Source organism: Suricata suricatta, chromosome 12 (genome assembly GCF_006229205.1).
Source record: "Suricata suricatta isolate VVHF042 chromosome 12, meerkat_22Aug2017_6uvM2_HiC, whole genome shotgun sequence".
NCBI classification, from domain to species: Eukaryota; Metazoa; Chordata; class Mammalia; order Carnivora; family Herpestidae; genus Suricata; species Suricata suricatta.
Window position 1 is genome coordinate 13,570,179 of NC_043711.1, and position 11,052 is coordinate 13,581,230.

At 56.0% G+C, this 11,052-nt stretch overlaps 2 protein-coding genes across 5 annotated transcripts; one reads left to right on the forward strand and one right to left on the reverse strand.

Moving 5' to 3' along the window:
• The first annotated feature begins 762 nt into the window (after nucleotides 1-762).
• On the forward strand, nucleotides 763-3,193 carry GDF15 (growth differentiation factor 15). Its single transcript, XM_029916919.1, has 2 exons — nucleotides 763-1,048; nucleotides 2,296-3,193. Exons 1-2 carry the CDS (start codon nucleotides 775-777, stop codon nucleotides 2,937-2,939), a joined length of 918 nt encoding a protein of 305 aa, XP_029772779.1. The 5' UTR covers nucleotides 763-774; the 3' UTR covers nucleotides 2,940-3,193.
• Nucleotides 3,194-6,457: 3,264 nt separating this feature from the next.
• On the reverse strand, nucleotides 6,458-10,690 carry LRRC25 (leucine rich repeat containing 25). 4 transcript variants are annotated; one of them, XM_029918455.1, is made up of 3 exons: nucleotides 10,503-10,690; nucleotides 9,144-9,937; nucleotides 6,458-6,932 (listed from the first exon to the last, which is right to left on the reverse strand). In XM_029918455.1, the coding sequence occupies exons 2-3, from the start codon at nucleotides 9,926-9,928 to the stop codon at nucleotides 6,794-6,796; spliced, it is 924 nt and encodes a 307-aa protein (XP_029774315.1). In that variant the 5' UTR covers nucleotides 9,929-9,937; nucleotides 10,503-10,690; the 3' UTR covers nucleotides 6,458-6,793. The 4 variants fall into 4 exon arrangements, with proteins under 4 accessions (XP_029774315.1, XP_029774314.1, XP_029774316.1 ...); XM_029918454.1 differs by having other exon boundaries at nucleotides 9,144-10,001; XM_029918456.1 differs by having other exon boundaries at nucleotides 9,144-10,001; nucleotides 10,581-10,683.
• Nucleotides 10,691-11,052: the final 362 nt, after the last annotated feature.

Below are 11,052 nucleotides of genomic sequence, written 5' to 3' on the forward strand. Positions count from 1 at the left end.
TGAAGAAAAGGGTGGGGGTTGGGAGCACTCAGCCGAGCCTGGAAAGGTAACGGTAGACAAGGCTGCCTGGAGGAGGGGCTTCTTGAGCAGGGTTTTGAAGAAGGAGCAGAGTTCCCCCACAGATCAGGAAGACTGACTGCAAAAACACTCCGGTAATCACACACCTCCTGTGTGTCTGGCCTTGTCCTTTGTGCCCCATTTGAACTTCTCTCCAGTGGAAGTCTCAGTTCTTGTTTTCCAGACGAAGAAACAACAGAGGCAGGATGAAGAGGAATGACTTGCCTAAGGTTGTACTCGCTGGCTCTTTCTGGCCCTTTCTCCTCGGCTTCCTTTGGTTTTCGACCAGCTGATCTGGAGTCTATGACCCTAACCAGGAAGGGAGAGAGAAAGTCCCAAGAGGGAGAGGGCCTCCTCTTAAGCTCCTGCTATGGAATTTAGGATATAGAAATAAGTGGGTTGTTTTTTTTTTTTGACAAAAGCATTCTTCCCACCAGTCCACCACGCTGGGAGGAAGTCCCCATTTCACAGAAGAGGATACTGAGGCTCCAAGAGGCTTCTGGGGGGAGGGCATCCTCCTCTTCCCCAGGAGAACGCCCCAGAAGGGCCTCCCCCGTTAAAAGCAGCCCAAGACCCAGCCAACTGCGGTCCCCGGAGTGTTTACTCTGCACCCAGAGCGGAAGGGACCAGGCAGGCGGGGGCGGACAAAGTCCGGGGATTATAAAGGCCAGTCCGGCAGCGACCGGTGTCTCAGTCCAGAGCGCAGCGAGCACAGGCATGCCTGAGCCAGGACCCACGCCACCCATGCTGCTGGTGCTGCTGGCGCTCCGCTGGCTGCCTTCGGGGGGCGCCCCGTCGCTGGCCCAGGAGCACCTCCCGGCCTTTCCAGGGCCCTCCGACGCTCACTCCAGTACCGAGGTCTCCAGATCCGAGGAGTTTCGGAAACTCTACGGACACCTGCAGGCCAGGTTGCGGTGGAACCAAAGCTGGGAAGATTCAAACCCTGACCGAGTCAGCTCTGAAGCTCAAGTCCGGATACTCACTCCCAAACGTGAGTGAAACTAGGAGACCGTGCCCCCTGTGCGGCTGCGGTCATCTAACCGGTGGTGCTGAGTTACAGGGACCCAGACCTGCCGCTGAGCCTTAGTTTCCCTATCTGTGAAGCAGACAAGAACACACACACACACCCCACCCCGCCCCTTGGGGCTGATGCCGGAGGTGGAGGCCAAGACAAGGCGAGGTTTGGGCAGGGTGAGATGTTACAGGTCGCAGATGGGGAAACTGAGGCCCAACGATCCTCTTGAAAACTCATAGAGCCTGGAATTTCCAGAAACAAAATCGGGCGCGGGAGGGGGATTGGAGTCCCTGTCCTTGGATTTAGGGGTGGGGAAGGGCGCGCGATCTAGGAGAAAGGATGCAGGGGAGCGGATGAGAAGAGCGCAGCCCAGGGATGGGCGGAATCTGCCCGTACTGGTCCCAGTCTGACGCAATCACTTGACAAGGCACCGCTGAAGACTCACGTAGCACGTGCCTTGAGGAGGGAGGGGTCATTTCCTCCTTCTCCGCCGAGGCTCTAGGGGGTAGAGAGGGTGGAGGGAGATCTGGGCTGCGCTAACTGGGAGGGGTTAGGAGAGCGGCAAGCCAGAAGGGGGCGCTATTCTCTCACCCTAATCCTACTCGTGCTGTGAGACTCCAGGTAAACCTCTTGTCCTCTCTGAGCCTAGTGACTGAGTCCAGGGCCCTCAAACCCTGGCCTGCCCTCTCTCCCCCAACACCTGTACCAGCCTAAGGACCTGAGGACCCTGGGAAGCCAGGCATCCTTCATGTCTCAGCCACGGAAACCAAGATCCAGAGAGTTGAAAACACAGTAGCTGGTTTTCTCCCCAGCCCCGGGCACTTAGTAGCCCTTCAATAAAATGGTTTTGACTTCCAGAGGAGGCAGAACCAGTGTTTGGCTCTTAGTCCCTCTAAATATCACGTCTCCATTAATTCCTCCAAGTATTTACTAAGCACCTACTGTGTACCAGACATGGGGGTGACCAAACAGAAACTTCTACTGAGGTTCTAGTAGGAAGATGAAATGGTACACGAGGAAATAAAATAGGGCAGTGCCTGGTCAGGCAGTCTGGAGCAATATGTAGCCCAGCCTGCTGAGATTCAGGGGAATCGTGTGCCTAGAAAAGGAAGCAGCTGTGCAAAGGCCCTGAGGTAGGAGCCAGGTGGGTGCGTGGGAGGAACCGGGCACTTGCACCTGGTGCACACAGGCCCGTGACTGACTGGCTTTCTTCTCTCCCTCAGTGCGACTTGGGCTGGGCGGCCACCTGCACCTGCGCCTCGCCCAGACTGACCTGACGGAGGGCCTTCCCGCATCCTTCCGCCTGCATCGGGCGCTGTTCAGGCTGTCCCCGACGGAGCCGCGCTCATGGGACGTGACGCGGCCGCTGCAGCGTCAGCTCAGCCTTGGAGGCTCCGGGGCGCCCGCACTCCACCTGCGACTGTCGCCTCAGAGGGACCGCTTGCTGGCGGCTTTGCCTTCCGCGCGTCCCCAGCTAGAGCTGTACTGGCGGCCGCGCGCCGCCAGAGGGCGTCGAAGTGCGCATGCGCACGCCGAGGACGGCTGCCCGCTGGGGGCGGGGCGCTGCTGCCGCCTACAAAGCTTGCGCGCGTCGCTCGAGGACTTGGGGTGGGCCAACTGGGTGGTGGCGCCTCGCGTGCTGGACGTGCGCATGTGTATCGGCGCGTGCCCAAGCCAGTTCCGGTCGGCCAACACGCACGCGCAGATGCAGGCGCGCCTGCACGGCCTGAACCCCGACGCGACGCCAGCGCCGTGCTGCGTGCCCGCCAGCTACGAACCCGTGGTGCTCATGCACCAGGACAGTGACGGTCGAGTGTCGCTTACACCCATCGACGACCTCGTGGCCAAGGACTGCCACTGCCTATGAGCGGTCTTAGTCTTTCCCTTACGGCGCGTGCACAGTGGAAGTGACCTCAGAGATCCTTGCCTGTCCAATGGGCTTGTGGGTGCTGAGATACCCGATTTCCCACCACTGCTGTCTACCCCCTGCGGCGGAGACCGCTGTATTTATAAGTTTGTATTTATTATTAATTTATTGGGGTGATCCGCCTGGGGGCTGGAGGGCTGGTCTGATGGTGTGCATTTATTTAAAACTGTGGTAATAAAAGTGAAGTTGTCTGACTTGAGCCCCATGGTGTCCAGGATGGAGCTGGCGACCCTGGGAAGAACCTTCCCCTGTGTAGTTTCAGTTCCCACAGGGGACCTGGTATTAGGGTGAGCGGAACAGTTCAGGGAATGAATGGTGGCACGTTCTGGGATGCCAAGCAACTGGATGGTGCTCATGACACCAGTGCCCCTCAAAGACACCCTTCTCAGGGCGCCTGGGTGGCTCAGTCCGTTGAGCGTCCGACTTTAGCTCAGGTTATGATCTCGTGGTCTGTGAGTTCGAGCCCCGCGTCAGGCTCTGTGCTGACCCCTCAGAGCCTGAAGCTTGCTTCGGATTCTGTGTCTCCCTCTCTCTCTGTCCTTCCCCTGCTCGCATTCTCTTTCTCTCTCTCTCCATCATATACATACATATCAAACACACACACACACACACACACAAGACATCCGTCTCCCTGTCTCTGTGCTTCTCTATCTCTTGTTCCTCTGTTTCTGAGACCCTTCTGGGTGCCCATCTCCCTTGCATTGGAGTCACCTTTCCAAACAGGCCACCGTCCATCTGCAATCAGGCATATTGTGTGTGATGTTGCCCGTAACCTAGAAGCATCCCATCACTTTCTCTGTGGCACCTCACTCCATGTTAATGAGCTCTATTCTTTCCTATAAAAAGAGCTGGGGGGGGGGGGGTCCGCGTCCTGCATGGCAGCAGCAGCCAGGAGTTCCAGGGCTCTGCCTGCACTTGGTTTCTACCAGCCCAAAAACAACAGCATGGCCCCTGTCCCCTGCAGCGTCTTGCTTGTGGCCACCCACGACTATTACTGGCACCGCCTGCCCTCCACTTCCAGTAACAGCTCCTGCAGAAGGGCAGAGTACCCCGGGGAAGCCGTCCCTCAGCACCCTAGTTCCCCAAGACGAACCCGGGTCACTCGTGGGCAAGCTGTTTTTTGGGGAAGTCCACTCTCCCATGCATGGCTACAGTGTTGGAGTCCCAGAACCCACAGATCATCCAGGAGTTGGTTCTGGAAGTGATGCGGAAGCAGCCTGGTGACCGGCCTGACAAAGCTCACATCTGGCCCCAGTCCCGAGTGGGCACCACGGCCGCCAGCCTTCAGAAGGCGGTAGACTCATCGGAGCCCATCCCTCCCCTCCCTTCCCCGTGGACTAGGCAGCCTGCAGCAAACAGACCCAGTTGGTTTCTTTTCTATCAAAACAGCAAAACACCAAAAAGGAAGTTGAGAGAACCCCACTCTTTACTACCCAGGCCACGGACATGCCTTCCTGACGCCGTTAGTGTGTGCCTTACACCAAGTGGCAAATCTACTCCAAGCAGCTAGTTACAAAACGGAAACAAAAAAAAAAACCAAAAACAACAGGGAAATAAATACATTGTGAAGAACATTTTCATGCACATAGATCTCCAGTGTTATAAGAGACTTCCTACTTGGGATGTTGGAATCCCTAAAATGGGCCAAATCCAGCCCTGCGCCACACCCACCTGCCTGTCCACCCAGAGAATCTCTGATAGGAAATGTTAAGGGGGCCCGGGGAACCGAGTACCTGCTTCCAGCAGTGAGGGAGGTGTGTCTCCTGTGAATGCTGCCACCCAGCGGCAGACCTGAGTGACTGTAGGTGCCCCTGAATGTATTTAGTGAATGCCCACTTTGTGCCTTGATTGGGCACTGAGGACACAGAAGTAACAAAACAGGCAAGAAGCATCCCATTTGAGCTCAGTTGAGTGAGGAAGATAAATGAGTGCAGAGATAAACAAGAGGAAAGCGGTGGACAGTGGTAAGAATCGTGCTGAAGAGTCAATCCAGGCCACATATTAATGAATGGAGGCAGAGGTGATTTAGATGGTCAGCAGAGGGGGCCTCCCTGAGGAAATGATACATGAACTGAGACCTGGAGGAAGAACAGGACTCCGGAGAGTTGGGGGATGGGCATTTGAGGCATAACAGCAGGTGCAAAGGCCCTGGTGTGGAAACAAACTCAGTGTTCAAGAGCAAAACTGTTGAAGATGGGGCCAGAGGGTTGGGTGGGGGCTAGAATCCACCAGATCTCATGGGTGGTGGTGAGGGTGTGGGTGTTTTTGAAGAGCCATGAAGTAGGCATGGGAGCTGGGGAAGGTTGAGATCTGATTTATCCCAGAGGCAAGAAAGATGACTGGGGACAGGAGTGGCCACTTGAACAGTGTCTAGGGTGGGCACACAGGGATGTACGGAAGATAAAGGCCCTCATGGTTTCCCTCTCCCACCCCAGATCGTTCCCAAGTATTGGGGAACCCAAGGAAGCCTCCAAAGTAAACTCAACACCAGGGTCACCCAAAGCTAGCAGATGCCATATTGAGCCTCTCCCCAAAGAGGAGCTGATGTTTTTGCTGAACATTGTGCTGCCCATGTGCCTTTTCATGCCTCTAGCTGCTGTTTGTCGGGCTGGTCCCTCCACCCAGTATGCGTGTCCCCCCACTTCTCCAACACTTCTTCAAAACCTACTCCCGATCCCCTTCTTACATGCAGCCTTTTCTAAACTCCGTCTCCCTCTGGAGCCATTGCCCCCCTCCCTCCCACTAGCCCAGGCTTGACCTCTCAAGACTGAGGTTGTCTGTGTCCAGCCTTCCCCCCTCGACTGGAGGGCCAGCAGGACCCAGGCTGGAAGCTGGTGACAGGAAACCCCACTGAGGCATGAGTCTGAACAAACTCTTAAAAGACACTGAGCTCTGGGAGTGTTTAACTCTGCCTGAAGAGAAATCAAGGAAGGCTTCTTAGAGGAAGCGGCATTGAACCACTCAAGATATGAAAGCTAAAACATCAGCAGAGACTAATTCTAATTGCCTTGTTGTACAGGTGGGGGAACTGAGGTCTTGTTAATGGCAGAGTCAGGACTTGGGCCTGTGCCCCCTGACACCCAGGGACCAGAGGCCCACAGCTGTATGAAGGTGTGTAAGAGTGAGGCAAAGTGCAAGGGGATGGCATTCTGGGTGAAAAGAACGGCATGGGCAAATGAAAACTTCAGGAGCGAGGTGGACTTGGTGGTGAGGAGGCCTATACCAGGACAGAGGGACGGGAGAGGACGGTGAGTTGGGCAGGGCAGGATCGCGCAGGCCTCAACCGGGCACTGGGGAATCCACGGAGGGCATGTGAGCAGGGGAGAAACACAGTATCCCTCTGTGGCTGGTATGGGCTGCCATGGGGGTGAGGCCTGGGTACCACGTACCTGGGAAGGGGGCCTAAGAGGGACAGAGCTGGGGACCAAGGGTGGGGAACAATTGAGGAGTCTCAGATCTGGTTTGGGGAGCTCAAGGAACCCGCTCGCCCTGAGCCAGCAGCCTTGTCAGTCCTGCAGCGTTTATTGAGCACAGAGCACCGCCAACTCTCACAGGAGGGTGACGATGGAGTTCACACAGCGACCCTCCGGTCCCCATGCTGGGCCTCTCCTCTTCCCCTTCCAGCAGCTGCGGGAGATGAGAAGCAGAGTGGGGCCTCCAGAGCCTCCCTGAGGCTTTAGGGATGGTCCTTCTCTGTCCCCATTCCTCAGGTGGGAAAAACTGAGGCCAGAGGAGAGCCAGAGGGCTCTAAGTCAGCTGGAAGGCAGCAGGCTGGAGGTCGGGGCATCAAAGACTCAGCGCCCGGGAATCACGTACTCCTCATCGTCCAGTGGGGCTGGGCCCAGCGACCGCAAGTTGCAGTAGATAGGTTGGGAGGCATGGTCAAGGCCCTCATAATTCATGTAGAAGTCACTATCCTCTGATGGGTGGGCCCTGTGGAGACAGATTGATGCGAGGGAAGGGAGGAATCAGGGGGTAGGCACATCAGCTTTGAGAGACAAAGAAAGTTCTGAGCAGCTGGGTCTCCCCCACCCCCACCCCTAGTATTTACATATGAAGAAACTGAGGCACCGGGCAGTGCTCTCCCAGCCTCTCAAGTTTCCCTGAGAAAAGGAGGTGAGGACCAGGGATTCAGGGAAGATTCTGTGGATCTAGCACTGTAATGCTGGGGTGCAAGAACCCTGAGCCCGTGGTCGAATCGTTTTCCTCCTTAAAGTTGAGATCGTTGCTCACTTCTTACATGAAATCTAGCCTTCAGTTTCCTCCCGAAAAATCAGCAGCTCCGGTTGCACCAGCCACATGGACACAAGTGGCTAAAGCTGAACCAGTGCCCGTTCAAATGGGAAATGTTTTCAGTAGGTTCCCGGAAGCAACTGATTTCGTGGCCTCAGGACAGAAATAAAATCTTTGAGTCCCAGATCAGCTGGTCCAGGAGATGGTAGTTTCTTACCCATGTCTGGCTCTGGTAGGAAAGACCCCCTGAGAAGAACTCTCTAGCCTCTGGAACATGCTTCTGGAACCCTACCCCAGGTTGGGGGGGGCACCTCCTTTTTTTAAATGTTTATTTTTGAGAGAGGGAGAGAGAGAATCGCGCATGCATGCAAGTCGGGGACGGGCAGAGAGAGAGGGAGACACAGAATCCAAACCAGGCTCCAGGCTCCCAGCTGTCAGCACAGAGCCCGATGTGGGGCTGGCTCGAACTCACGAACCTTGAGATCATGACCTAAGCTGAAGTCAGACACTCAACCAACAGAGCCACCCAGAGACCCCTGGGGGTACCTCTTTGTTAGGTCTTATAACAAAGGCTATTTGGGGCAAGTGGTGTCTATCATTCATTCATGCTTTAGAATGAATCACTCAGGGGCGCCTGGGTGGCTCAGTCGGTTAAGCATCTGATTCTTGGGCTCAGCTCAGGTCGTGATCTCACAGGTTCATGGGTTCGGGCTCTGTGCTGACAGAGTAGAGCCTGCTCAGGAATCCCTCTCTCCTCTCTCTCTCTCTCTGCCTCTACCCTGTTTGCGCGCTCTCTAAATAAATAAATAAATAAATAAATAAATAAATAAAAGAATGAATCCCTCCAAATACATACATGCTTGTATAGGATAGACAGGACTCTGAGCCAGGATGTTTCCTGCCTCTGCTTTGGACTCACTTGGGCAAGTCACTCCCTGGTCCCCCAGAGCTCTGGTCCTACAACTAAAATGTAGAGTGGGAATGACACATCCAGTATCATTTGGATCAGGTCACAGTGTTTTTGGAGGAGACTGGCCCTGAGGCTTTGGGGACATCGAGGCTGAGGCGAGCATCAGAACATGAGCGGCCTTATTGAGTCTAGCACCTTCAGTTCCCTACCACAGACCACTTCTGCTTTTGAGCCGAATTTACATCTGCTTTGCCTATTCTCTCATTCCTCACCAGCAGCTTCCCACCAGCTTCCCCACTTTGTGGATTCCCTTGCCCAAACCCATCCCTGATTCTGTTCCACTCCTGCTTGGATTCTCCAAGCCCCCTTCAGCCTCAGCTCTGATGTCTCGCCTTCTCAAAACGGATTCCCAGAAGATTCTCCGTTCTCTTCCACCTCCAGGACTTTACCCCTGCTGGTGCTGCCCCCTGAAATTCCCTCATTCCCTCATCCAACCTGGAAAAGCTGAACCCATCCGTCTAAGTCCAGCCAAATCTGGAGGTGTCAGGGTTTTGTTGGGCGGGGGGAAGGGACACAGCTTTCTTAGCATCTCATGTGTCAAGGGCAATGGGATAGGGGAGCTGTCTCCATTTTACAGAGACTGAAACAGAGGTTCAGAGACAGCCCTGGGTCACACGGGAGCTGAGCCCAAGCCACTGACTGCTACCGCAAAGCCCCGACTCTGCCTCAACACTTGCTTCCTCTCTCCCCATCCTTGACAGCCAGAAACTGGGTTTGCAGGTCATGAAGGGGGAAACGGGTCTCATTTACAGGAACTCAATTCTTACCCCAACTCTACGAGGTGTGGGGGGGGCTCTTATTATCCCCAATTTACAGGTGAGAAGACTGAGGCCCTGGGGTGAAACACTTCCCAAGATCACACAGCCTCCAAGAGGTAGCACAGGGATTTGAATCCCAGCCATCTGCCTCCAGAGTTTTGCAGGCAGATGTGAGTCACTCACCCCTGTTCGGCCCACTGGTGGCTGGCAGGTGGCTGGCCCACGAACACATTCTCATAGTCGGGTGTTGGGGGTCTGGGCTTCACGGCCTCTGGGGGTTTAGGGCTGAGGCCCCGGCTACTGTACCTCGGCTGCTTGCCCAGGCCAGACCTGGAACCTTCCTGAGCAGCCCATGTTTTGTCCAGGCCCCGGCTGTTGACCTTCCAGTGTCCCCGGAGTCTCCGGACCAGCAATGGGCCAGCAATGGTGAGCCCAAGGAGCAGGCTTCCACCGGCTACCAGTGCCCCAATGGTCCTCAAGGACAGGCTGGGGGGGCAGCCAACCTCCAGGAAGGCAGAGATATTTTGCCAGGCACCAGTAGCTGTGTCCAGGCATAGCAGAGGCAGCTGGCCAGAGCAGTTGTCCCGTCTGACCTGGTGCCAGGGTTCTAGGACACAGCCGCAGTCAGCCTTCAGGTCAAGTTCACAGCGTATGGCCAGTGCCCTGTCCACTCGGTCCAGCGGGTTATTTGTCACATCGAGGACCTCCAGCTTTTCCAGGAGGGCAAAGAAGGGCAGTGGTAGCTCTTGAAGGCCGTTCCCGGACAGGTCAAGAAGGACCACGTTCCTGGCCTGCAGAGACTGGTTCCGGGGCAGGCTCAGGCCTTGGCCGCTGAAATTCAGGCACGTGGCTGTGAACTCTGTGGTCCAGTCCACGTCCGCTGAGGGCACATCGCATGACAATCCTTGGCTGCTGGGGTCCTCCAGCAGCAGCGGCAACAACAGCATCCACACCAGGGCGCCCCCCATTCAGGCAACCTAGGCAGAGTCACCAGAATCCAAGTCCTGACCTTAGCAGCCTGTGGAGCTTCACCCTCCCTGCCTGTATATTATAATAACAATAATATAATAATTAGTAGTAGTAGTATTTCAGAGTTACTCGGGCTCCTCCTGAAATGGTCAAACGCAGGCCCTCGGGTGCCGCCCCTCTGGTTGGCTCTAGCCTCTGTCTGGCCTCAGTCACCCCCTCTGGGAAATGGGTATGTAATTCCACTGCCCAAAGGTCTTGGAAGGGGAGGAGGAGACCCCACCCAATCAGCCCCTCCCCTTCTCCCAAGTAAGCCCCTTCAGGTTAAGTAGCCCATTCCCCCCAACCCTTTCCGCCCCGAATATTTCAGACGCCTTCATTGGCTAAAACGGGACCATATGCAAAACAAGCGGTTGCCCCGGAAACGGCCCGCCCCCGGCCCAACTAATTGTTTCTTCCGGCCCTGCGAAGTGTTGGGAGTGTTGAGCAGGGCTGGGCTGGGGCTGCTGAAAGGAACTCCCTACGATTTGGTTTGAGGCCCCTTCCCGGACCCAAGTTCTAGCGCCTCCGTCCTACCTTTCTGGTCTCACCGCCACGCTGTTGCCTCGGCGGTGCTGGAAGGCTCTGGCGCGGGAGGGCTGCGTGGTGGCTCACCTGCACGAGGAGGCCAAAGCGGTCAGTCCCCAATGCGGAGTAGCTCTGGTCCCGGGCGCTCCTCGGGATCCTCACCCAGAGACTCAGGGGAAGAGGAACTGGTGTCCGGGTGCAATGCTGAGGGGGAAGAATGAAGACACAGAGACACGCCCCCCCCCCCCCCGCGAGACCTCAGCCCAGGATTCTCACGGGAGGGGGAAGGGGAGGGGCGACCTGCTTCTCTCTTGCTGGCGCCCAGTGACTCCATGTCCCCCATTAACACCCCGAATGCCTGCTACGTCATCACCTCGCTTCCCGGCCTCAGCTCAGCTGACACCCAAGCCATGCATTCATATATTCATTCAACAGTCACCCGTGCTGGACTTCCAAAAGGCCTCAGCTGCAGCCAGGTTCTAGTAAACACCCAGTCTTTGGAGAGGACAGAGCTGGACACAGGCACACGCAGTCCGGTGGAGTCAGGTCAGGGTCAGAG